The 27,758-nt window shown below is 42.4% G+C and overlaps 1 protein-coding gene across 8 annotated transcripts in view; it reads left to right on the top strand.

Moving 5' to 3' along the window:
• Positions 1-27,758, top strand: part of SEMA5B (semaphorin 5B) — a 279,310-nt gene that overhangs the window by 188,080 nt on the left and 63,472 nt on the right. For all 8 annotated transcript variants that reach the window (XM_068949052.1, XM_068949056.1, XM_068949055.1 and 5 more), the window contains 6 exons: positions 4,297-4,359; positions 15,184-15,282; positions 16,035-16,248; positions 18,749-19,034; positions 23,307-23,442; positions 27,340-27,547. In XM_068949052.1, coding sequence (XP_068805153.1) covers positions 4,297-4,359; positions 15,184-15,282; positions 16,035-16,248; positions 18,749-19,034; positions 23,307-23,442; positions 27,340-27,547 — 1,006 coding nt within the window. The remainder of the gene's footprint in view (positions 1-4,296; positions 4,360-15,183; positions 15,283-16,034; positions 16,249-18,748; positions 19,035-23,306; positions 23,443-27,339; positions 27,548-27,758) is intronic.

Raw genomic sequence — 27,758 nt, 5'->3', positions numbered from 1 at the left:
AGGACTTCCTAGTGACAGACAGGTACTTTCAGTGCCAACCTTGAGATGTGCGGGTAATGAAATAAATGTATCTGGAAAGCTTTTCTCAGCAGTGTGTGCTGAATAACTGATTTGGCAGCATATGACAGGCTAGAATTTCTAGATCACTTTTGATCTGCAGTCTGAACTGGGGGCAAACTTTGATGCTCATAATTTATTAGAAAAGACCTTAACTCTTTCTGTGTCTCAGTGTGACATTTGAATGTTCAGACTTGCACCAAATTTTGCCATTGTGACCCATTTCTGCTAGTCTCTAGTTGGCCAGTGTTGCACCACATACCCACAGTGGTGTGAATGCTTCTCCTGTGATTGTCCTCCTTCATGTGACTTCCTAAAGGTGCAGAAGTAAACCCTCTCCCCTCATTTTTTGGGAGAAAATCTGTCTGCGTAGAACTCAAGAACTGAAACAGAGATGTGAAGAAGCAGATGCCCATGCAAATATGCTGATGTGCAAATATGCACTTTCAATTGCAACTTCAGTTCAGGGACAAAGTTGCCAAAACCTTACTGCCTGTCTTGCATGGCTGGCTGGGCAGCCCTACTCATGGTTTGCACGGCTCTTGTCTTCCACGGTAGCTGCACCCCTGCACTAGTTGTTTCAGTTGTATGGCATATGACTCTGGGGTTCTCACATTCTGCATATGGGCCATGTGGTTGCATAGGAGATAGAAATTCTGCATTTCTTCTGAAATTGCAAGAGAGAAGGGATGCTGGCAAGTTTGTAAGGAGGTAATGTGAAGAGCTGGAATGTCTTGGCAAGGAGGTAAGGGAAGGAAATGCTGATGTCCTGTCACCCTGACATCCTAAAAATGTGTTTGCTTAGCTGCTTAAGCATGTGGCAGGTAGGGAAGCAGCTAGGAGAAAGAATGTGTCCTGTGTTCGTATGTAGCCTTGTTCCCAGTTTTTGTCACATTTTCATCCAGACTCTGTTTTCCATGACCTATGCCATGAAAGTTGTTTTATTGCCGCGTGGCTTCAGAGGTGTCCACTCTACTGCTTTTGACTGATATGTGGCAGGGGATATAGAAATAATCCCAGATAAGTTTTCTGGATCTGGGAAAAACTTAAGTGGCTCAGACAACTGAGAAAATGAGTGATAAATTCAGGATGATCGCCTAATGGAGTGACCAAAAATGTATAGTTGGTTCAGTTTGTACCTCAATCAGGAATGCAGAGTCAGCTTTCAGCAGGAAAAAGAAATAATTTTAGTTTGGTTTATTGAGGGAGATGAGGAAAGGAAGCGGAGGCAGGCAAGCTGGCTATCGAGAAGCATTATGATCAGATTAGGAGGCAAAAGTACAAAGCATCCCTTATAATGCTGCAGTGCTGTGCAAGTGTAAGCAGATGCCCACATCACTGAGAAAACTCTGGGCACACGTAGCTGAACTAGTTCTACAAACATGCTTTGTGAACTTGATGTTCTCCAAAAGACAGAGATATTTCTGAAGACTTCTCTGCCCAGTGTCCAGGATGTAGTTTGAGTCTTGGACAAAATGAATCTAAGGGAAAGGAAGAAAATTTAATCTGAGAAGGAATGGCTTGGAATGGACATACCAGTGACATGCATGAAGTAGAGCACCATACACAGGGAGTTTGAATGAAGAGGCCCAAGATAACAGAGATGACAACAGTGGGGAGTTTTCGTCTGAAAAGAAACCTGATTAGTCATGTAAAGAAACCCGAGAGGGCTAGAAAAATCATGCAAAGGCCACAAGCTCAGGGTTCAGAGCCTGCCTAGGCTCACGGCGTCCAGCCCAAAGACTATGACTGCAGATGTGTAAGGGCTCCTGGGAGCCCAATAGAAAGACTTGTCTGGGCTGCAGATCATCTGACTGGTGCATGTTTATACCTGGAAGTACAATTATTTAAACATATATTAGCTGCTTGACTTTGCAATTATATTTTTACTATTGACAAGATGTTCTGCTTTGCAGGGTCATTCACATTTTCTTTGAGTCACTTGAGGTCATTGGAGTTACTCAGTCCTCAAACTAATGTGTCCCTGCCCTTCTAAAGACATGTGTGGGACTTGTAAAACATGCTCTAGATTGCTATATTGCTTAATTATACTCATAACTAATGAAATGTACACTGACTAATGGTGCAGTCACAAACAACATGTTCCCATAATCTGGGCCATCACCAAGAAGTTCTGTTATCACTAGATTCATCAGGGTAGTGCTTCAGAAAGCTGAAGAGCAGTGAAGTCTAGTAAAAGAACATAGCTGGAGGGATAAATGCTCTGATAAGAGCTCTTTGGGATGTACCTGAAAGCTCTCTGGTGCAGGTGTCTGGCAGGAGGAGCTAGGTGTCCCCTAGGTGGCCAAATTCTGCTCTGTTAGGTTGCTAAAGTCCCAGAAGGCCCAGAGTATTTGTTGAGAAGCAGCACTGATTGCTGAAGTAACTAATGATTTCTGTTTTCATTTTGTCCTATTAAACATTGTCAAGGTAAACTGGGGCTGTAATGGGAAGTGTTGTGTCCTTGTTTTTAAGATGGAAAGAAGAGCCACCTAATAAGCCCTAATGAGGGTTTTTTGGTATTAAGCTTCTCAAAAATTGATCCAGGAACCAAGAATACTGAGGCTGGATGTATATGGGCCAGAATTGAACTGAGGATCAAAATGCTGCTGAGCAGTGATTCTGCAGATGTTGAGGGTCCCTGGGAATCACCAGTCAAAATTCCTCACTCTACTGTAATAGTTTGTCAGAATGAGCTTTCTCTTCCGATGACAGATCCCCTCTCAGGATATGGCTGACCTGATCCTTTCCAGGGAAGACTTATCCCACCTCTCACAAAAGTTACTTCTGAGGCACAAGCTTTTGGCTGTCAGCCTGGATTGGACTACATACAGTATGTGGGAGGTATTTCCCAACCGACTCCCACAGAGAGATCTCTGCTCTTCCCACTAGATCTTTTCATGTGCTCCTAGGGTCTTACTTCAAGCCAAATTGAACTGAATGCTCAACTAACAATAGACAAGATACAGTTTTTCAAAGTGAGGTACCAGTATCCCTCCCCTAAAGGTGTAATATAAATGCGTTTCCTGGGCGGTGGTACTTCTTGCAGTTATGTGTTTTCACTGGGGGCTGAAATTCATCCCGTCTTCTTACCGGACTACCATCTTCCTACTGGAACAAACAGGATTTGTCGTGTATCGAGGGGATAATTTTCATGGAAATCCAGTGTTTAAAAAAGTATATTGGCAGCAGTGAGAAAGTTCAGGAAAAGTTCAAATCCGGACCGAACTTTAAAGCTATTTCCTTTGTTGGTAATGGATTGAAAAAAAAAAAAAGGAATCCTGGCTATTTTAGAGGAATTTTGGGTCTGTATCTGAACTTGCAAGCCTGGCCTTTCCCTCTGTAGCAGAGCTATTTTTCTTGTACTCAGAATGATGTATTATGTATAATATGGATGTTTATATTTATTTTCACCTCCGGCTAACAATACCTGCCTGAATTTGTTATGACTATTTTAAAAATGTGCTGAAGGGAGGAAAATTGCAGAGGGCACTGAATGGTTGGGTATGTTGTTGAAGTTTTTAAATCTAAAAGTTTTCTCTAATGGAGCTTTGCTAGTTTGACTTTTCTTGTGAAGGAAGGGATCTCTTTGCTCTGAAGGAGTCAGAGTGCGCTTGGCTAGGGCCTAGCAGCCCAGTCAATAGTGCCTTCAACCCTAATGCGTTTTTCTCCACCTCAGGATCTGACCTCACATCTCTAGCGCTACAAATTGCCATCCTTTTCTCCCTGCTTTCTGTCTCTCTGGGTTATGCCTTTCGGCTTCCCATTCATGTTTTTTGCGCTCACTTTTCTGCATGATTATTTAGAAGGTGACAGTGTTGGGAATAATTTTAAGGAGACCAGCAGATGTGTACAGAACTTCTGAGCTTTGCTGTAAGGAAGGTTTTTGTCTTGGTGAGAGAGCTGCGTGGGATTGTCCCTTTGAAAAAGGCAAGGGCTTCACATATGGGGCTTATGTCTTGGACCCTTCCAGTTAGAAAATAATCAGAAGTTGTATTTCTATGTAAATTAAAATCTGTTCTCTGTTAACATTCTAGTTATTTCTACCTCTGGACATTTCATCTATTTATCATTTGTGTGCACTGTGAGCACAGTCGGTGTGAGATATGTTTACTGTCACAATGCGGGTTGTAAATTGGGCTGTATAAATTGGCTGGAGACACTCACTCTTTTTTTGGGAGTCTCCAGGTGTGGTGGTTCGCTGCACTGTCATGTGACTTTTGCATTTTGATTTCCTAGGCAACCGCATGGGGTTCAGATGAAGACACCAGGAGGTCTTGTCAGAGTAAAGGAAAAACTGAGGTGAGTTTTGCCTTGCTAAAAAGATACTATGAGTAATTTCTTTGCATTATTCCATTAAAAACCTACATAGGGAGTGTCTAACACCAGCTTAGGTTTGTAAATCTGCAGCCTTTTAGAGCTATCACCACACCTGTATGAGCAGCACGGAGCAAGCCATTTCAAATGTCCCTATCCAAGTTATTAGACTTGCACTGCATGAAATTTAAAGGTAATTTGACTGCTGGAGAGGACACAATCTGTGGCACGTCAAGGAGCAGAGTGGTGTCAAACCAGAAGTAACATTGTGCGGTGGGGCTGAGGCTGGTCAGGTCAGCTTACACTCACTACTCAGCAGTGAGCTGCTGGAGTTCAGCCACGTGGGCTAGTGTTCAATGCTTGTCTGCAGTTAGAGCTGGTGTTTGTATAATTCGCATGAACATGAGAATTAATCTGCTAGCACAAAGCAATTATTTTCAGGTGGAGTATTAGAGAGTTCCTCAGGACGCAGGTGTGCAGTCTGGTAAACTGCAATGTAAAGCAAGAAGTGTTTGAACTAAGGCCTTCTATCTCACAAGTCTGGAGTTTGCAGACGTTTCTGATCTGAACACAGGTCCTCTTCTGCCCCTTTTCTGAGAATCTTAAAAAACCCCCATGTGTCTGAAAGCAGGGAGTGCTGTGAGTTTTCAAATGTGTTGTTAGTGGTACTGCAGAAAAACCTTTAGGCCTCAGCTAAGAGGGGGTCCTATTGTCCTAAATGCTGTACCACAAAGAGTTTTCAGTCTGAACCAGAGGATTCTGAAATAGAGTAAGAGAGGATAAACTTTATCTTTGCCGTAGACATGGGCAGCCAAGCACAGAATGATTGTTCAGCACACCCAAAATGCTGGAGTTCTGCTGAATTCCAGTTCAGTGCTTTAAACACAGGACTATGTGATCTTCCATTGACGATGTTCATTTGATATAATAAATTTTATGTGATTGCTGTGTTCATTTGTATATACATGAAAAAGCCTGCTTGAATTTTGCAGGATGGGCAGCAGTGAGCTTCAGGTAGTTGGGGAGCACAAGGGTACGGGTATCCTAGAACATCTATTAGAGTTTTGCATAGGACTATATTTTGCAGGAAAGAACCATGGATGCTCCCAGGCCAAATGAGTTAGGTTAGGTAAACACCAAACATGGCCAGCCACTAGAAGAAGAAGAACCCAAGTGAAGATGGACAGAATTCAAAAACTCCAAAACCCAAGACACTGGGAATTTCTTCTATATTTTAAAATGTGTACTATAAAGAGAAGGTTTTACTCTTTTCTTCCATTGTAAAGTTTGTAAGACTTAAATAGTATTCCATTGTTCAGGAAGTATTTGAATTTATAACCCAGAATTATTTTGTCAAACCCCAGATAAAGCCCTACATGAGATTCCATGCGCTTGGCTGAACACGTTCTAGGATAATTTCAATTTATCTTTTTTATTGTCATGCCAAAGGAAGCCGATGGCCTGAGCATCTTTGCTGCTGCTGCCTCCTCACGTTGCAAAGAGTTTGCCAAGCATTTCATGAGGATAATGCTCTGAACAGCTGAGTGTATGCTCATTGTGGTCCAGTGCTTAAAATTGCTCAGAGGGCGCAGTCACCCTGTGTGTGCACTTCTGAGGAACAATAATTAATCAGATTGTTAGACACTTCTTGACATACAATTAATTCCAAATAGAGGTATTGCCTAAAAATCTGACAAGAGGACGTGGAGCTACAAAGAAAGGCAGGAGGATTCTGCAGTGGTTGAGTAAACTCAGATCTCCCAAGTCCATATCTTTTCTAACCCGTGTGTCCATAGACAAGTCACTATTGGGAAGTTTACACTGTTCATTGCATTGCAAAGAAATGACTTAGCATTAACTGCAAAAATATAGATCTTAGCCAGCTGGTGAAGAGCTTTACTCCAGCTAGTAAGCCCAGCTCTGACGCAATATCTCTGCCCTGGGCTGGGTGAATGCATCAAGGGAGGTCAACACTAACGCGCATGTTTCTGTTCCGGCTGTGCAGTGGTGGTGTAAGCACCAGGGCTTTGTCTGCCTCAGTTCTGCGTTGTCAGAACTTGACTAATGGCAGTTTTTTTACCTTGCACAGATGATTTGATGATAAATATGTTATGGATTGTGAGGCACTTAGATATGTCGTGATGGACGCTAGAAATAAGGAGGACCTTTGGCTCTTATATTAATTCACAGTGTAGTCTGTCTAAGTTATATGACTGATCCATTTTCCTTACCTATTTAATAATACGTGTATTTTTAGGGTGAGGCTTTCAAAGCCACCTGGTGTATTAAAATGCCTTATTTCCCTTCATTCTTATGCCTGTTGAGTATCTAAATCAAATTCCTCCCGCCGCTTAGAAAAATCTCTTCCTAAAATGCCTAGAGCTTTACCATAAGGAAAATAAATAGTGCAAGAGTAAAAGCCACATAAGGCTTACATTTTCAGCATTTCATCACAGAAATGTAGTTATTATGGCATGATGGTTACTCCACATCTGATCACCCATTGGCTATGGAAAAGGGAGATCAGAAATCTGGGTCCCAGATTCAAGACTAGAAGGTACCATTAGGTCATTTCTTCTCACACCTTATGCAACTCTGGCCATAAATTTCACCTACTCATTTTTAAAATGAAACTGGCAACTTGTTTTTGGCTACTGCGCCTTTTCCAGGAAGGCAGAAAGCTTTGAACTGAAGTCCTCAAGCAGTGGACATCCCACTGTGTGCTTTGCTGACTTTTCTGTTGACTGATCACCCTCACTGTTAACTACAGGCACTTTATTTCCTGTTTGAGTCTGGTTTCAGCTTTGATTGGCTGGGTTTCATTTTGCCCTTCTCTGCTTGATTAAAGAGCCCTTTAGTTACCAACATTTATTTTTTGCAGATGGACCTATATCCTCTTGTCAAGTCAGTCCTTAGGCTTGTTTGGTAAACTGGAAAGCTGAGTTCTTCAAGCCTCTTGCTCTAAGTAGTTTTTCTACTGCCCTTGAATATTTTTTGTGTCTGTTTTCTGCACACTCCAATTTTTCACCTGTGTTCCCTTGTCAGTCTCTCTAATGCCTGAGTGTGATTAAAATAGTTTTCCACCTCTTATTCACCCTCCTCTGTTCATGTACCTAGCGATTTCATAAGATCTTCTGTCACAGAAGATCGTGCAGAATTGTGTAGCCACTATGACCACTAAATCCTTTTCACAGTTGCTAGTTTCAGGATGCAATCTCCCAGTGTTTGCATAGAGCCCTTTTGTTCCTTGCTCTTTAATGTATAATATCTTACAAAAGTGTATTTTGTTGGGCCCAGATCACCAACCAGCCTAGCATATATCACTATTTTGGCTTCATTGTTAATTGTCATTTTCCTAATCTTTGGGTTATCTACAAATGTTTGTTAGCTATGACTGAGGAAAATGTTGACGCTGGACTAGTAGCATCCCTTCGGGAGCCCTACTAGAAGCTCAAGTTTGTGAAAGATTTCTCACTGAGGTCTTTTTTTAGTCCAGTAATGTATCAGATTTTAATCCATTTAAGGCATATAGTTGTGGTCTTCATTTTAAAATTAACTCTCTGTAGTATGTCAGGTGGATTTAAACACCTGAGAAATGTTGTTTTCATTTATATTGTTACTTTTATCAACAAAAACTTGCGCATTCCTCAAAGAATTGTCTGCTTTATTTTCCATGTCTCTGTAGATCCATGCTGGCTTCCATTAGTAATTATTCATATTTTTGCAGCATTTAGTAATTGAATCCTGTTTCCTAATCAGTACCTTAAAATCCTCCCCTGAAAACACCCACCTTACTGGTAGACAATGCAGAGAACAAAACCAGCGTCATGCTGCCTTTCTTTCTGTCTTCCAAGTGATATCACCCGGAGGGTGTAGTTAAAATGAGTGATGGATAGAGTGGCAGGGGAAGAGGTCCCACGAGGTCAAAACATATTTAATTTCATTAGAGCTAGCTCAGCTGCTAGTTTTTAATTGGTTTGTCTCTGCGTAACGGTCCATATCTATCACATCTAAAGAATTTTGCCTGATATGGAGAGTGGTAGCTTTCTAAACAACTTTGGTCTTTCTCTTGGCTGAACATAGAATTATTTGATAACTGTCCAAAAGCCGCACACTGCCATTTCAAAGAGTGAATGGGAACTGTTTGTGAAAACAGCAGTGATCCAGGTCTGCAATATGCTGTCGTTAAGAGCTTTGTTTGCATAGATGTCAGTAGTACGGGAGCAGGAGGAAAGGTGATGCAATATAACGGCTCTGGAGCAAGAAAGGCAACCCAAGAGAAATGTCTAATAGACAGTCCAGCTACTGGTTGTGCCACCATATTGCCAGTATAGTTTCTTCCTATTCTTGGATGATATCCTGATGCAAGGAGTTCTTGTGGTTCACGTGAGGTTACAAAGAAATCCTAGCCCAAGGCTTAAGCTGCGTTTAAGGCTTAAGCCCAGCTAACTGGGTGCGGTGCAGAGACTGCTAGTGGAAGGCTAGTGGAAGAATCTTCCATTTTAGGCCTTCAAGTGACTATGCGTCAAACAGGGGCTGTGTCCTCGGGACTCTAGGGCAGCTGGAAAACTCCATGCCCTTTACAAATAACAGGCATCCAGATATGACGAGCACCGTATAAATCCCCAGGCAGATAAATGTAACTGGGAGGCTCAGATCTTTTTTTCCCCTTACAGTTGTCTCCTGATTTCTCATCCTACATTCCTAGTACTTTTGCTAAGCTGTCAACGCAGAAGCAGCCCCCAGATTTGATCCAAAGTCCATTAAAGAAAACTTCACTGGAAAAATCATTAGCAATTCTCTTTGCTATCTATTGCACTCCAAAGAGAAAGATAGTTTGGTCAGGGTATTGGCTTAGACTGATTAATGGAATTGTTTGTCCGAAGAAATAAATATAAATATCTGAAAGCATGTTAATAACACTGCTCAAGAACATGCAAGGTGAACTTTTTTTTCTTTTTTTTTAACAAATTAGGATGAACTGCAACAAATAAATTGAATGTTTGCTGCACTCCAAAACAAAATATCTTTGAAGGGGTTGCATGGTGTTCTGCTGGTTAATTCCCTGTACTGCAGATTATACTTCATAGCCAATGTACCTAGTTTTATGAAAAGAGACTTTTTGGATGGCTAGTGTAGGTAGAAAATACAGCTAAATGGACCAGAGGACCGCATGGTTGAGGAGCAGGGAGAGCAGTGTGGCCTCTCAGTTCAGTGGAGAGACAGAAATCCTCTCTCTTCCCACCATGAGTGTAGACAGCAGGAATGATCTGGCTGATGGCAGTGCAGGAGCAGAGTGGCTGGGGCACGACCACCTGAGTGACTGTTTTTGTTTGATCCACCCAGTGTGGCTCCGGCTTTCTCTTCTGGCAGGCTAGAATAGTCCTGATGATCGTATTGAGGCAAAGCAGTGGATTGTCCTGCCTCCTGTGCTGGCCAAATCTGGCTACTCCAGAATAATGTGCAGGAAGATCTGCATCAATAGAGGAACAACCTGCCGTCATGGTAACATCTCCTGAAACAAGAATTCCTTTCTTCTCCACTGTCTGGATTTTTTATGGCAGTGTTGATGTAGTCAGGAGGAGCTAAATGTAAAAGAGGAGCCAGGTTTGCAAGGAGAGGCAATGCCCTGCCCCTGCTGATGTAGTTGGGAAGGACAGGCAGGCTTAGGGTTATCGGTCACCAGCTCTTTATGAGTTTTTAGTAAAGCTTGCTGTTTCAACTCTAGATGTCCTTATTCCCATAGACGTTCCCATTTACTTGTTTTATCTTACTATATTCTGGCCTCAGTGAACACCTGGCAGTGAGTTCTGCAGGTTAATTGCATGCTGTATAAAACTATTTTCTTTATTCCATAGCCCTGCAGGAAGGTCATAACTATGTATTTGCCAAGTTTCATCGCATTTCTCCTCTCTCCAGCCCTGATCTAAAACCTAAATAAATTTGCTTATTCTGAAGAGTTTGCTTTTCTTTGCTGAGGACAACAGACCATCTGAAACATCTGTTTTCATGATACAGCATATAACTGCATTTTTAATCTATGATTGTAATATTATATAATGTAATATTACATAAAATTATGTAATATGATAATTATCTTGGTATATGATGAAACAGTGTTATCAGAAAAAAAAATAATTAAAAGGGAGATTTCTGAAAGCAGAGCTTGAGTGGTTTATTCAAAGTAAAGGCCAATTAGAGCAGTGCCTATATTCACTTAGACTTTCAAAGAAAAATACATCTGTGCAATGAGATTAAGGGCTTAAAACATTTCAGAACTCCCATGTTCAGAGATGTCAGATGAAATGACTCAAGAAGCACCTACAGCTGGCTGATTCTCGGTATCCTGAAAATGTCTTTTTGAATTTTACCTTAAACCAAAGCCAGCAGGAGTTCAGCCCCTCCGTTTGGTGGTCTCTCCTCACAAATGGTATAACAGGGTACCATGCTTGGTGTTGGGGTTGAAACGCGCTTTCAAAGCAGCCTGACATCTGTATGTGCTAGAAAGAGCTCTGCCCTTAGCCGCTGTAGTGGGCATTGCAGCGTTCACAGAGCAGACACATTTAAAGCTAAAGGTTGCAAAAAATGAAATAAACCAGAATAGGCTTAAACTGAGGGGAACAGAACTGCAAGAGGGGGAGGCGATGGGCCTCAGTAAAGTTAATTCTCTTAGTTACAGTGAGACCCTCTGCCCTATAGAGCTGAGCATTAGAAATCATGTCCTGTTGCTTTCCAGGAAAACAAGGGTCTGTTCAATTTAAAGCTTTATCTCCAAAAAGGAGGCAGCACCAATTCTAAGGAAGGAGCAAGAACCTCAAAGTGGGAACATGGAATTCATGAGAAAATCAGAGACATACTTAATGCTCTGGCAGTGAGCCACAGGATTTATCAGCTCTGCCATAAATTTAATAGTAATCCCAACTAATATAACTGGGTTATTCTCATTAACCATATAAATATCCAGTCTTCCCCCTTTATTTAAATCCTCAATCTCTTGATCCCAATAATATCTTCTGGTGATGAGATCTGCAGACTGATCATACACAGATTTAACGGGCTGCTCCATAATATGAGAGCAGGATCCAAATGTTATCTCGTCTGGACAGAGCTGGAGTTCAAGTTTGCCAGATTTTCCAACTGTATTAAAATCCCACTGGATTTTTTTCTCCTGCACAGTTGAAGTTTTCCAACCACATGGAAGAAACTGCACTAAATAGCTCCTGTTTTCTGTAAGTGCTTGTGAGATCATATTACTAACCAGTTGCCTCAGCTACGAATTGTTGTAAAGAGCAGTGTGTTGAATGATTCTCAGAGCAAATCCAGGCTGGTTTAAAGAACACAGAGAAGAAGCTGTTCCATTCTAGTTATTTTGAGAGTGGGGTAGAAAAGGGACCTAGCGTAAATCTCACCGTCAGTGTCTCAAGAAAAATCTTGCAGGCTGGGGCATTTAAGTGGTTCAGCTTCTTCCTTGCTTTTGTTGGAGGCTTTCATAGACTGAGCTGACTGACGGTGGATACAGCAATGAAAAATACCAATGCGTGCAGGATTCCTCTTAGGGCCAAGCAGGTCAGAGAGGTGGGGAATGGTAGTTAAATCTTCATTTTTCTCTTTCAGAATTTCCTGTGACTCAATGTGTCACCATGGCAAATCCTTTCGCACTTCTGTGTTTCAATTTACACAGCTGAGAAGACAGGGAAAATAATGCACATCTGTTTCAGAACATTAGTTAATGCTGTGTAAATTACTTTGAGGCTCGTGGATGAGAAGTACATGTTATCATTGCTCTTCCTCCAGAAGTGCGGCGTGCTGTTACCATCGTTAGAAAGGCACGGCCAGTGAAAGCACCTGCTCAAGGCTTAGGCAGTTAATTCGTAGGGATACCTCTGGTTGGATATGGCCCACGCCAGGTAGCATCATTATCTAAGCAGCGTAGGAAACATTTACTGGTTACCCCAATTTTTTTTTTTATAGCCAGTGATCTTGGTGCATCCAGTTCTGTGAAAAGTATCAGCTGTCAAATGTTTCTAGTCTAACATCTCATCCATCCTGACTATGCTCTTTGCTAGTACAATTGGGAATGGGCTGGGAGTCAGAGGTGAAATAATCTGGTACAGATTCAGGCAGCAGTAGAAACCTTTGCTCTGTATGGAGTCTCCTCTGTTTCAATAGATAACCTCTGCTTTCGACTGAATGGGTACAAATAAAACCATGCTTAATTAGGGAAAAATGACACAACATCTTACCAGCTTCCAGCATCTTTACCAACCTGGGGTGCTTTGCCTCAGAGTAAAGTGTGCCTCAGATGCATTGCTGCCTGCAGACTCCAGAAGACTGGCTGGCATGGCCTTGCAGACAAATTTTTTTGTGTGCACTGTTTCCTCAGCTGAGAGGATTCTTATAAAAAAAAAAGCTTGGGACTCTGTAATATAGTTCTGTGCAAAGAAGAGGATTCTGCAAATTAGAATTTTAGATTTCAGCAGAACAGGATTTTATTTAGCAAAAAATTGAAAAACCTTTGCAGGAAAGAGTCCAGCAATATAGATGGTGTTAGCTGGTTTAGGTCAGATGCTACATTCAGACTGCAGAAAGCAGCGAGTGTTGGAAGAGGTAGGGGAGCAGGTGAGTACTCTTTTATTGTGGAGAATTTGGATACAGAGCTGCGTTCTGGGTTACATGCCAAATTTCAATTATATTCTTGAAAAGAAAACTTTGTCGGGAGAGGAGCCCATACCTTATTTTCTCTATAGCATCTCCTCCTCAAGAATTTCTGGTCCTTTGCGGTTAACTATGTAGTGGCCCTAATACTATTTGGGCCTGAATAACTATGATCTACAGAAACAGGAATTACTTCACCCACTCATGAAATGCAAACATCCCTCGGGCAGGGTATGATAAGTAACTAGGCACACAGCGGAGCGTAACCACAGAGATAGGCTTGGCAAGCCCTTTATCTATCAAAGAAAGCAATGAGAGTGAGACCTCTAATCTCAACACACAGCAAGTGGGACCTTGTTTCTCAAGGTCCTGTTTGATAGACTGATGCACAATAGCCATGACTGATCTGCTTCTGAAATATGTAGTGCTGGATCGACCCAGCTATAAATTTAAGGTTCGGTTCGTGGGTGCCAGGCATTACGTATCTCATCCCTGATGTCCCTGCTGAGAATTAAGGCTGGCAGCACCTGCTCCATGGCACTCCGTAGCCTCTGCCAGGGTTGGGTGAGTGCTCCCGGGCTGGCTGTAAAGTGCAGTTTCTGTGATCTTCTCCATTCAAAGTGAGCCCCCAAATGTCATGCCCATGCTGTTGCTTGTCTGTGGCTAACACTGGTGGGTTTTTCCCTAAGTGCCATCCTTGAATGAGTTGATTTTCCGTACAGCAAATGAAAGGAGATGGCACTTAATCCAGCTAAGCAAGCCTCTTCCTTTCCAGATGATACAAAGTGTTTTTACACTGCTGAATCTTGCAAATGAAGTCTTCAGGGAAATGATCAGCAGTGTGGAGCTCTGTGAGACAGGGAGGCTCGCAGAGTGATTGCTGCTTACGGGAGGAGAAACGGTGTCTGCAGCTGTAGGCTCAGCTTAGTGGCAAATTATGATCTATTGGAGGGAGGAAAGCAAAGCAGATAGAATAACCCAACTGAGGTGGTTATTTTTTAACAAGTTTCCTTTTCTGTTTACAGTAGAATATAATTGACTTTTTTCACTTGGGGCCCTGTGAGTGCCAGGCATGAGCCATTGCTCCTATCCTTTCCTCTGAGACGGAGGGCTGACCCGGAGCCCCGCGCAGGCGGTCTAGTGCCTGGCGCATGAGACATCTTTCACTGGGGCTGTTAGCATGAGCTTCGGGGTCCAGCAGCTGTCAGGTCTCTTGCATTGCACGTGAGACTTGCACACAAGGCTCATGCTGCCATATGTGGCCTCTTCCTGCTCCGTTGCTTAACATCCCCGGCGGCTGGCTGGCCTGACCTGCAATCCACAGGCGTCTGGATGCGCCTGTACTGGCTGTAGGGTGAGAGTGGGACTGTGGCACTTTCCAGCAACTCAAAGGAGCTTTTTGGGAAGACCCACCTGCAGGCTTGTGCTGCCACCGCTAACCCATCATGGGGTGACTGGAGTTGCAAACTTTTGGGAACTGGCAGGTTGAAGGAGCTGCCTGTTTGTAACAGCGAGAGGTCATGCAGTTGAAAAAGAGGGGACTTGCTATCTCTCACTGGCCTGGCCTGGCCTGAGAGATTCCTTCTACTATGGAAAATCCTGAGCGCGCGATCCTTAGGGGAGGCAGGGAGTAGAAGTCTGTTCAAGCAAGTGATTCTTGTGACCAACCTGGTCTATGAAGCAGAAAGTCCTCCCTGTTTTCCCTGCTAGCACTAGTGCGAATTGTAGTGCAAGCAGAGCCTCTGTCCTCCACTGGGGTTTGTGTCTGGTTAATGTTGTTAAAGCTGCAGCATTTCTGGGAAAAATAGGCCAGGACTATCCTCCTGAAGAGGGAGAGGATCCCTCCTCCAAACTAAGCAGAGCACAGAAAGAGCCAGTTGTGTAGTTAATACAGAGTCAGCCTGATGGAGAGCAGCTTATCCAGAGACCATTTGTGCGGGGCTATGATTAGGGAAATAACCAGCAAATTGGGCTTGCTCACTTGGGCTGCTAGCTGCCTTGAGCTAGGCTCTTCTGCAGCACTTGATGCAACAAATCCTGGTCCTGGTTAGGCCTAAGGAAGGTATATTCCAGCAGGAATAAAAGTAAATGTGTTTTTATCTAATAAATGACCCCACAGTAAAGAGCCTCAGTCTCTGTCTTGTGTCCCTATAGGAAGAGTGCCAGAACTATGTCCGAGTGCTGATTGTTTATGGGAAGAAGGTGTTTACCTGTGGTACCAATGCCTTTTCACCGATGTGTTCCAGTCGACAGGTCTGTTTTGCCTCTTTTGCAGGGATGGGGTGGGAGGAGGAAGAGGGCTGGATACGTACCCTGGGGAAGGCCAGCCATCTGGCAGGGCATCATGGGTGCAGAGAGTACGTTCCAAATGTAGCTGATCTGCAATTGTTTTGGCTTTTTCCTTTGGGCCCTTTTGGGACAGCGGGTGTATCTGCAGGTGGGGAGTGAAAAACCATGTAGCAGGTGAGCTAGATCTGGACAAAGTGCTGCACATGTAAACCCTGGCTATCCTGTTGAAAATGGGGAACCCAGACAGAGCTTAGCAGTGAGCTCTTCCTGAGCTGAATACTTAGATGCTTCCTTCAAAGGAAATGTCAAAACTCCCTTTAGATTCAAGGGAGGCAGGAGCAGGTCCAGAACAATGTTTATTTTTATTTTTCTATGCCAATATACATTCAGAAAGCATCTATTGAAGATTAGAAACCTGTGCTAGCAGCAGGAGCGGCTGATTACACTGAGTGGGTTGGGCCCTAAAGGCTTTATTGGGGGGGATTACCCTCCTTACAAAGCAATAGGATCAGTGAGCCTCCAGCACAGTTCTTTCATTGGCATATGATGGATGTAATGATCAATTTACAATCCTCCTGGGCATTACTTTTTTATAGCTACCTGTTTTTTTAAAATCAGGGCTTTGTTGTTAGGTACTCTTGGGCAAACTGAATTCTCTGTACCAATAAGAAAGCCAGCTGTTCTTTAAATTCTCTCCTCTCTCCTTTTAAATACAGGTAGGAAATCTTAGCAAAATCATTGACAGAATTAATGGAGTGGCTCGGTGCCCCTACGACCCCCGTCATAACTCGACAGCTGTGATTACATCACGAGGAGAGCTGTATGCTGCAACTGTAATTGATTTCTCTGGACGGGATCCTGCTATTTACCGCAGCCTTGGAAATGTTCCCCCACTTAGGACAGCACAATACAACTCCAAATGGCTCAATGGTAAAGTCATGTGGGTCATATCTGAGCAAGAGGTGTATTGAAGTCAACTTGGCAGGCTTGTAAATCTTTCCCTCTGTTTTCCTATTGGAATCTAGAGTTATGATGGGGAAGAGTTTCCGGTGCAGTAATCAATACAGCATAGAAGAAGTTTAAAAATAGCCTGGAAGAATTTCAGAGTAGTTGGTTTAGAATCTGGAAAGTGGGTCTTACAGGCTGCTTAACATATATATGGGTCTCTGTCTTGTGAGCTGACCAAATACGTCATTTTAACAAGAAAACTACTAAAGACTTGAAGATCAGATCCAACTTAAATAGAGCATCATATTGCTGACCCAATTCTGCACAGTGCTGAGCACCCTCTACTTCCATTGACTCAGCTGAAGATGGTTGGTATCAATGCAAGACCAATCCCAAAATGAGAAATTTCAGAGAGTTATGTTCCATGTAGAGCTGCGCTATTGCAGATTTATAGCTATTAGAAGCAGCCGTTACCCCAATGTGCTAATACTCTGCATCAAGCAAGCTACAGAATTTCACCCCGTAGTTTCTGCACTGAGTCCACATCTTCTGACTGAGGCAAAGCACATCTTGACTGGACAGACTGTAGTGGTGGAAACCCCCCATGTTGCCCTCTCTCCTTTGGCCTAAGTTGGCCACATATTCAGAATCTTTCCACTGGCTTTCATGGCCTTTCAATCAATTGTGTGAGCATTGGGAGTGCGCCCTCTCTGGAGCTTAAAGAGGCTGAACTGGGCTTTGGCAGACAGTTGTATATAGACTGAAGTCAGTATGGAGAACAGGAGGTGTAAGAGAAGGATGTCGTCAGGCAAGACTGTGATGTTAGGTGCAAGAAGCAGCATAACTCCTATACACTCATTAAAAATATGTGTCTTGTCTGCACAAGAATTAAGAATTTTCAGAAGGAAGTCAAATTAAAACAGGGGAGTTTAAAGAAGGACACACATAAACTGAGTTTCTAGTCTCTGGTCAGAAAAGCTAACATGACTCTTGGATTTATAACTGTGTGCAGTATTGTTGACATGGCACTATTTCATCCTGTTCTGATGGCCATTTTTCAACAAGAAGTAGAAAACTTGAAGATGGTTCAGAAAAGAGCCAGCGAGTGATTTGAAGTTTGGAAAGCCTGCCTCAGCGAGAGACTTAAGGAGCTCAATTTATTTATCTTTTTGAAAAGAAGATAAAGGTGATTTGTTCATGATATGGAAGTACTTGCATCAGGAGAAGATCTCTGGCAGGATAAAGTTCTTTAATCTAGCATGCAAGCGGTCTGTAGTCACTGAAACAAATCACTGGGGAAAGTGATGGATTTGAAATCACATGAAGTTATCCAGTAATATCAGGTCTCCACTGAAAGATATGGTCTAATTCAACTGTTGGTTGTGGGATCAGATGATGGAATTACAGGGTCAAAATCTCTGGTCTGTGTTGGACAGAAGGTCAGACTGGCAATCACAACAGTCCCTTAAGGTTTACAATTTGTTCTTAAGTAAAAGTTTGATTGGAGATGCTTTGCAGTGCCCTCTCCCCTCTGTATCATATTCTACCTCCAAAAACTGCCTTGCACCAGCAGCAGAACCTGATTTCCCCCTCCCTCTGCTAGACTCTGTTCTCCTTTCACTCCAAGGCTGCAGCATTAAAGGAATTCTGTATTTTTTTGGTTCTTGCTTTGAGCATTACTCAGAAGTGAACATCATAAAAGCATCCTATAAAACCAACAGCTCTTTTGTTTTTGTTGTTTAGTCAAATATTATTCATTGGCCAGTCTTTTCCCTTTACCAAAGAAACCGTTGGTGTGAAAGACTGTACACTTTAAAGCCTTGTTTAATAGCCAGTTAAAATATTCACTTCAAACCAGTTCCAGGTTCTTTTCAATTCTTGTGAAAATAATAACAATTCCAGGAGAAAAAGAATTAAGGAGAGCTTGCTTTGATACTGTCAGTTTGTGGTGTGGTTTTGTTTTACGGACAGAAGATAATCTTTGGTGCCTGGAAACTGGAAAAGCTTCATGATAAAAGCCAGATGTGATTGTGTTAGGAGAATAAGTTGAATGTTTCAATACAGCAGTCTCGGGAATTGGGCGGATGCAAGCAGCATATTTAACAGAACATAAGGTGCATTTCAGAAGTGAATAGGTGGAGGAACCCAATGGGAAGGCATTATGTTGTAAAATGAGTATAGGTACAGGGAATAATCCTGCATACACCAAGTGTTGAACTCTGCTTTCACTAAAGTCAGTAGCAGCTTTGCCATTGAAGTGGGAAAATGATGGGGTCTTTCCAAGATCTGAAAAATGCAACTAGAGCTATATCCCCACATACCGTTATTCTGATCTACTGTTTGTATGTCCTCTAATGACTGAGAACTCCCTCTCATCCAGCTTTGACAGCCTCTGTAAAAGGTGGTGCAATGCACTTGGTGACTCAGTGAACACGGATTGATTTCTGACCTGTATAAATCTCTTCACATATTTGTTTTTCAGAGCCTAATTTTATTGCTGCCTACGACATCGGTTTGTTCACCTACTTCTTTTTCCGTGAGAACGCAGTAGAACATGATTGTGGGAAAACAGTGTATTCTCGAGTGGCAAGGGTTTGCAAAAATGACATCGGGGGCAGATTTTTGCTGGAGGACACATGGACAACTTTTATGAAGGCGAGGCTGAACTGCTCCCGGGCTGGAGAAATCCCCTTCTATTATAATGAATTGCAAAGCACCTTCTACCTTCCTGAGCAAGACCTGATCTATGGTGTCTTCACCACTAATGTGTAAGTTGTGCTAGTTTTACTGCCCTTCTTCTATCCCCAGCAGTCTGAAACTGAGAGTATCTGCATTTCTTAGACAGTTTGGACAATAATTTTCTGAAAGATCCTTTAGTTAAGGGAAAGGAATAGATAGATCTGTGTTATCCATTGTGGCTTTAGAGCAGTGTTTTTAACTTCTGGTCCATAGATTTCTGGAGGCTTGTAGAGTCCATAAAAGATGACAACAGTGCAGTTTTAGGGTGACTTACCTTGATGTAAGTTTGGGCTGCTACAGTCTTCCGACTTTTTGTGGTGGCTATGCTACTTGTGTAGTTGAGAGAGCAGGTATCAAAACAAGCCTATAGAAACAAAACAATTTAATTTTCAGTTGGGTTAGCTGCCTGGATGCTCTTGCTGCATGATTGCTTGAACATTGGTCCTGGTTCAAGGGATAGACAGGAAAGTATGTTTGGAAGAGAGGGATTGGAAGGAGGAGAAGGAGGTGAATAGGATCGCGACGGCCAAGACTGAAATCAACATAAACCGCTGTGGCATGCCACCTTATAGAAGCAAGGTCATGCAGGCTACGCAGCATTTGACACTTCAGAGTGGTTCTGTACCTCTGCTACAAACTGCTTCAGGTCCACAAATCAAAAGCAGCGTTGAACTCGGAGGGGAAGGAATGAATTCTGAAACTTCATAATCACCTTTTCTTGGCTTGATATTGAAAAAAACTTGTAATTGGAATGATTTAGTGTAGCTGCAAAGGCAGAAAGGAGAAGAGGAGTTAATTAAAAAAATATATTAAAAAACTCATAATGTATATTTTTAAGTCAGGAAAAGTCAAATAAGTTTTTCTCTAAAGCCCAAGGCTAAGATAAGTTTCGAGCTATAACCAGTCTGTCTGATATTGAGTTTCAATAATACATGTTCTCCAAGGTGGGTGTTATTCTGATTCTGATAATGAAACTAGAGAATGAAACTCTGAGTTAGTTACTAGACAGGATGCTCAAAATGCCTTACTCATGCTGGGTAGCCAACTCCTTTGGAGCTTTTGTGCAATGGAGTACAATTCATTATGAATGAGGGTTTGGTCCCAAGAAACCCACAGCAAATCAAGGAAGTGAAGCCCCACCGAAATACAGGCCTTCCTGTTTTAATATGCCACTTTCTGGAGTGACAGGGCTTGAGCTTCAGACCTGCCAGTCACAAAGCATCAGCCCCAGTTTTTTGAGCTAAAGCACTGCTGAGAGTTTCACTGTTAGAGTCAACAGAGCCAGAATATTATTCTCACTCTGTAAATGCCAAGAAGTAAATGGGTGTTTTGGTCATCCTCATCCATCTTCCGTGTTTTTTTCTGCACTATCATTGCCAACGTTATCAGAAGTCAGCCAATGGAGGAGCAAGTAGCAAGAATAAACATGACTGGGGGCCTCAACTGTGGACTTTGTGGAAAATCTGTCCTGGATTTGAAAGGAACATGAATCACTCTCTATAAACACTTAAAGGATGTTAGCCAAACCTCCTGCGCCTTAAAAGGAAACCTGGCTACAACTTTGGGCATATGAGGTGACGCTTTTTTGTGAGGGAGGACTTCTGTGCCCATAGCAATAATGTTTTATCCATCCATTTGCCCATTCATCCAGCCAAGACCAGAAACTGGAAATAAGAATGTAATGATTAATAGATTTACTATATTTATCAAGTTAATTTAGTTTTTGGAATAAAAGGGGGAAGGCGGAGGCTGGCAATGGTTGGAATAGGTCTCTTCTGCTGTACTTGTCGCCCAGGTTTGCTAAAACAAGATATGGTGAGGGTTGCCCCTCTCTCCTTTGGATTATACTTGTCACTCTTCTTACATTAGGGGTGTATGTTCCCTCCTGTATCTTCTGAGGACAATATAATATGTAACGTTTGTGTAATTGAAGAGGTGAGTTATTGATAATAGCTGAAGTTAGATCAAGTAGCGTTTTGGGTCTACCACATGATGTTCTTTCAAGAGTTCAAAGAGAAAATGTTCCAATTTGTCATCTGACTAGAGAAATAATGGTAATTATTCTTTTAACTTCCACTGGGACTTATATCATGCTGCATGAGCTCTGCATACCAAAGAGGGCTGATGTATGCTCCCGTCTGAGTACCTTTAAAATGAAATACTGATGCACCACAAAAGTATGATTTTTTTGTTATTCTTGTATACTTTTGTGTGATTGTTTGTTATACTTGTAACAAGTATATTTATTTTTGAAGGCTCATGTTTAGTGGGGTTAAGGTCACCTTATAACAAAGGAATATTAGTCTGTGTCATACTTGGTTGTGGAAACACCCATAGGTAGATTTATTGCTCCTTGTTGTATTATATCCAGTGAAGTCAGTGGGAAAGATTGCTTTTTTTGGGGGGGGGGGAAGCTGCTCATGAAATACTTAAGAAGTTTTTATTAAAGTTTTTCTTTGAGGTCATTGAGACTGCATTAAAACCTTCTTGAACTTAACCCATTTCCTAAACCACCTAGTTAATCATAGGAAGTAGCAAGTGGGAGTAAAGGAGATGATTGAACTTCACATCAGTGCAATTACAGGGGCAGGTGCGCAAATTAATGTCACTGGTTTGAGATTGGGATCAAACTTTTCATAGGGAGGGATGAGAAATACTTCCGGCCACAGATAGGATTCTTTCATGAAAAACATCTCTCCTTTCTCCTTCAGCAAAGGCAAAGGGCTTTACTGTGGAATCTTTAGCAGGGCTCTATAAAAATACTTTTTTTTAAAAAAATACATTTTATTAGTGTGTTGGGGGGGGGTTCTTTCTTTACCTTTTCCTTTTCCTTTTTCTTTCTCTTTTTTTTTCCTATGTGTGCCTCAAGGCATTTACTTGTCATCCATCATTAGTTTTGTCTTAAGAGCTGCCTTCTGTGAGCATGCACTGCGTCAGCGGTGTTCAGAGAAAAGTGGAGAACGCTTCTCCTGGCGCTGCTTTGACATGTTCAAAGGGAGCTACTCCATCACGCAGGGAAGGGAAGAGGCAGGGGCTGGAGCCGAGAAGGGGAAGGCAAAGCAAGAAGTTCTTCCTTGCTTTGTATTGCTCTAAAGAAATACACTGTGAAAGAATCGGTCCCTCTGCTTTCCTGCTTGGAATTGCAGAGCAAGGCTTTTTTTGTGTGAGAGAGGGTAATTATTAGTCTAGTAAAAAAGATTTTTTCTTTTCAGATAATTCAGATTTCTTTAATTAGCAGCAAGATATGTACAGCAAGACTTAGGTTATTCAAAAGGCACCGTGACTACTGAATCTCTTGTGCTAGCCCTATTTTTAGATTTTGATATCATCTCTCTAATCGTTGTTCTTTTCCTTTAAAAAAAGAGGGTGAAGGAAGGGCTGAAAGCAGGTTTTGAATTTCAGGTTAGTGCTTAGCAATGTCTCTTTTTGGGCCTGCCTCTGTGAGATGCCATCACCATCCAGGAGGCGCAGTCGAACCCTGCAGGACCTTGCCCTCCAGAACTGAAATGGGACAGCGAAGGCCCCTTGATCTGCGTGCGGGTTGGACCGGGCAGCATAGCATCGCCAGAACAAATTCCCTTCCACATAGTCCTTTCTCCGGTGGCATTTGCTCTAAGCGTGCCTCCCCCGCCCGGCGCGTGCATGCTGAGCAGGCTGCCCAAGACAGATGCTATTCCCAGCGGGGAACACAAAGAAGTGAACTATGATCATTGAAAACAGAGGCTCTCACGTATTAGCAAGACCTTCCTGCATGCTGAGCTGCTGTAACAACTAGGCTGCTATGCACTGTCGCTCTCTCCCTCTCCCTGCAGGTGTGTGCATGCGTGTGTGTATTTTGTATTTATATATAAATGAATATATAAAAATATAAGAAGATATATTTTGCAGCTGAAGATTTCTGGAGCCTGTAGAAACTGAATTTCACCTTGAGATACACCAAGAGATTAAAAATTAGGCCGTTTGTAATCAATCAAGATAGATGGGGTATTAAAAAAAAATAAAACCAGACACAAATAATCCATGCAAATTAAACTGTATTCACCTTTCATGTCAGAACTGCTTCCGTGGCCCTTAAATCACAGACATTTTAAAACCAAGCTTAAAATTCATTCTCAAAATTGTCGTGCAATCCATCTGCATTTTACAATTTATTTATTTATTTTTACTCCCTGTGAGATTGGTGTCACTGTACTTCTACCTAGCAATTTACATGTATTTTATCTGAGTAGAGTTTGATGTGTGTTATGATGAAAATGTCAATGGTCTAATGATTAAATTGATTTTTTTCTTCCCTTTTCCAGAAACAGCATAGCTGCCTCAGCAGTGTGTGCCTTCAATCTGAGTGCCATTACTCAGGCATTTAATGGCCCTTTCCGTTACCAAGAGAACCCAAGATCAGCCTGGCTGCCAACGCTAAACCCCATCCCTAATTTCCAGGTACTGCTGCTGCCCTTCATTGACTCTGATCCCTTTTATGTTCTCTGTCATTCCACTGGGTGGATTTGTGTGGGGCTCATTTTTCCAGCTCGACCCATGGTACAGATAAATGATATTCCTCTATATTTAGGAGTATTTTAGTCTGTGGAACTCCTTGGCATATGTTGTTGTTGAGCTCAAGAGCTTCATGGGATGCCTGGCAAAAATAGAAGGTTTTTACACATAACATCGAGGTTCAGAGTTTTTATAATAATGAAAAGATTAAAATACCTGCTAGCCAGAGGTGATATTCTAAGTAAAAAGGCTGAGAGGAAAGGTTTGCTCAGGATATGCCACTGAATGTCCTCCTCCCAGAAAAACCTGGCAAGCTGGTATCAGAAACAAGCAGTACTGGCCTATGGCGGGAACTGTGCTAGGCTAGATGGGCCCAGATTCTGACACAGCAGAGGAAATCCATTGTTGATACTTTTATATGCTGACACATGAACCTCAAGAACGTGATCCTCCCAAGCGGACATTCAGATGCCTCCACACCAAACTGTCAAATCTAAGGACTGGAAGCTGAGGATGGACAAAATCAGACTAAAAAACCTTTTTTTTCCTTTTCCCTAACAAGTAAATTAACTTACCATTGGGACTGTGTAAGGGTATGATGGATTTTCGGTCACTTACTAGGTCCCCTTAAGGCTACAAATGTTTCAGTCCAAGATGGATATCTTTCCAAGACAGATGCACTAACTCAACCAGAAGTCATGGACACGTTGCAGGAGTAACTGGTGGAAACTTGTGCCTTGTATTGTGCAAGAGGCTACATGAAGGTGGTCACTGTGGTTCCTTCTGGACTTAAAAATCTTTGTCTATATGAATGAGCAGCTCTTCAGGCTTTTGAATTACAGCCAGCGTGCAAAAATATGGAACCACTTCAGTCCCTTTCTACCCAGATTCAGTCAGTGCAACGCAGAGTATGTGTATGACTAGCCCAGCAAACCTGAGTCCTCTGAAGCATTAGCCTGTTTTACAGCTCAGTCCCTTCCCACCTGGGGAATCATAGGGACGACAGACTCTCCTTCCTGTCCTTGCTCACCCCAGGTGAATCCTTTCAGCCCAATTGTGTGAATCTGGCTCTCTTTTATTAGTGCAAAGGTGCTGAGGCTGCCTGCAAATGCCATCTGCCCTCAAGCTGGTGATGTCAGGGACCTTCCAAAAAGGACTCTGCAGTGAGCTTAAAATCACTACAAGAGCAGATGGGATGTAGATGCACTCTGCAGGCAGCTATGTGCTTGGGTTCCTGCTAAGGAACCTAACCCCTGACTTTCCTGATGGCACCTGAGTGGGGGCTTATGCCTGTATAAGGTGGGACAAATTTGTGCAAATTTGTGCTTTTGGTCGCCCCCCTCAACTAGGTACACTCAAAACCAAGAAACAAAGCCTCCCTGAAGGCCCAGCCATGCCAAATGCTGCTGGGCTTTTTTTTTGAATTTGAAAGGAATATTAAGGTTCCTTGAGAATCAAGGACTTTCTGTTGCTTGCTGGGCTAACCCGGGAGGAGCAGAAAAAGGAGTTTGGAAAGAATTTCCATGTAGTAAAAAGTATCAGATAAAATGTGGAGTGTAAAGATTGCAGCAGCAAGATGAAAGAAAAGGGTCAGGGGAAAATAAGGAAAGTAAAAGGAGGTATGTAGCAGACAAAAGGAAGATTGCAAGAAGAGATTAAGATGTTTTTCAAGTACATGAGGAACAAGAGGTCAGTGAAGGGCCTTTAGGAGATGACAAGGGTAATTTAGTGACAGAAGAGGCAGATATTGCAAAAAAATTAAATTATTTTTTTGCCTCAGTGTTCACAAAGGAAGATGAGGGAAGGATGCCAGAATTTTTTTTTTTTTCTTGCAGAGGAAGGAGAAATACTGAAGGATATAGAGGATCAAGGCAGTTCAGATAATCAGGAAATTAGACTAAAACACAATAAAAACAAACCAGAGGGATGCTGTGTCAGCACATGGGCTGCCAATAGACCGAAAGGATTATCTGTGACTTGATGAGAAGAGAAAACAAAACTAACAGTGACATTCTGGCCACCAGAACTCCTTCTTCAGTGATGTTCTGGAAAGGGAAAAAAGTGAGGAGAAAAGCATCCAAAGCAAGACAGTAGTGTAAATCAGAGGAAGAATAGGGAAGAGACAGCAGAAGAGAGAGATCTAAAAACCCTTTAGAACTTGGGGTCAGGCAGTCATGAAATAAAAAAGACCTTCTCATTAAAAAAAACACTGAACATATCGGAGGGCAAGTCAAAAAAACACTCTCATTTCCTTGGTCTAGGTACTCAGGAGGATGCCAAAGTTGGTAAGCAACTGGCCATGCTCACCGGTGGTGTGAATCAGCGTTGCGCAATTCAGCTACTGCAAACTAGCTGCGAAATGTTGGTGGTAGTTTCGCATAAAGCAAGTTGTATATAACTGTTTCAAATATGTTTGTTGCTAAAATAATTTCTTAAAGGCTTGACAGTTGCAGGAGTTAGTACACCAGCTGTTAGGATCTGCGTTTATTGTGTAAATGTGAACTAAATTCCTTTGAACTCATTTTAGCACATCGTAAGAGCAGCTCTGCATGGTGCACCTTGGAAAGGCAGTCATGCCGCAAAGAGCTGCTTTGATGCATACCGAGTGCATGCATGTGGGAAGTTTGTCCAGAGTAGCTGGAGTGCTGTAAATTGACATCCTAATTTGCAGTATACTAACTTCCCTTCCAAGCAAAGCCCCAAATACCTGGACCCAAATTGAAGAAAAAGAAATCTGTGTGTTTTCTAGTGGAACTTCTGAGGTGTAAGCATCAGTTAATGAGAAGTAAGGTTGTCCTGTGGACTGAGTATAGGAGTGGGCAGGAATTCCGGTTCTGCCACTGACTCTCATTGCCTTGGCTGGGATCAATAACCAGTCCCTCAGCTTTCTTTTGGAGTAATAAATCTTCTGCCCACCATGCATGGCAATGTAGGGAAAAGATCCAGCCCTGGCTACTGATAGGGACAGCCAAACTGCATTGGAAGTATAATCTTGCATTGGCTTTTGAGAATATTGAATTCTAGACATTAGCGTGAGATAGAAACACAGACCTCAAAATGAGATATCCACCTGGTAGGCTTTACGCCGATGCTTAAAAGAAACAAGATGAACTCTCTTCTTCCTCTCCATTCTGGATAGAAGGGAGTCCTAGCTCAGTTCACCCGTTCATGCTTGAAGCTGGATAGACACAGGTTGATCTGCCATTCTCTGTGAAGATAGATAGAAGAGCTGCGTGTAGGGGGATGGGAGTTACTGGCTAACTTACTTTCTTAAGGTGAACCTGAAGACATCTATTCAGAAGGGAACACATGAGAGAGAAACAGTGTGGTGAGCTAGCTTTGATGCAAAATCAACCATTTTTTCAGTGTTTTTTTTTTTTTAATCTCAGGTTTTGTGCCTTATACAGAGTGAGATGCCAGGTAGAGTCAGAACATTATTTGAAAGGCTTAAAGGATTTCTTACCATAAAAGCTTCTTTCCACTGTTAGCTTTAAATCTTTCTTTCTACCACTAGCTTTAGTTCTTTCTTTTCCTCCTCAGTTTGTTAATTCCTTTTGCCCTTCTCCTGGCATGCTGCCTCCAGGGTATCACAAAGGAATGAAACACCACATCCCTAGTCAGTGGACCAACTGGGAGAAATGTTTTCATGGAGTGGGCAACTGGCCAAAGCTAGCTGTTATCCAGGCTTTTCACATGAAGGGTGAAACGGTGGGAGCCTTGCACTGATCCACTAGCCCAGGAAATCAATAAGGAATGGGTTTCCAGAAGAATTTCAGGGTTTGGTCTTGGGCTGCCTGAGTGGAGAGAAGATGCAGGTGCTGAAGTTTGATCTTCTATGTCTAGTGCGGGACGCTGAACGATGATGGCCCCAATGAGAACCTGACGGAGAGGATCCTGCAGGATGCGCAGCGCTTGTTCCTGATGAATGACGTGGTGCAGCCAGTCACTGTAGACCCGTATGTGACTCAGGACAGCATTCGATTTTCCAAACTGGTGGTTGATATTGTTCAGGGGAAGGATACTCTCTACCACGTGATGTATATTGGGACAGGTAAGAGCATCAGGGCTTAAGAAATTGCTCTCCACTTGTTCACAGAGTTAGCAGACCTGAGAGCCCAGTCATGCCAACTAATGTTGGCAGTTGTCATTCAATGTCATTGTGGCACAAAACGTCATGAAAGTTAGTTTGCCTGAATAAATTAGAAGCAGCATGGAGGACTTGAGACAAAATCCCAGGTAAACAGGCCATAAATCTACAATGT

Source organism: Struthio camelus, chromosome 6 (assembly GCF_040807025.1).
Source record: "Struthio camelus isolate bStrCam1 chromosome 6, bStrCam1.hap1, whole genome shotgun sequence".
Classification (NCBI taxonomy): Eukaryota; Metazoa; Chordata; class Aves; order Struthioniformes; family Struthionidae; genus Struthio; species Struthio camelus.
Note: the sequence above shows the minus strand (reverse complement) of the source record. Positions and strands in the feature narration are given on the sequence as shown.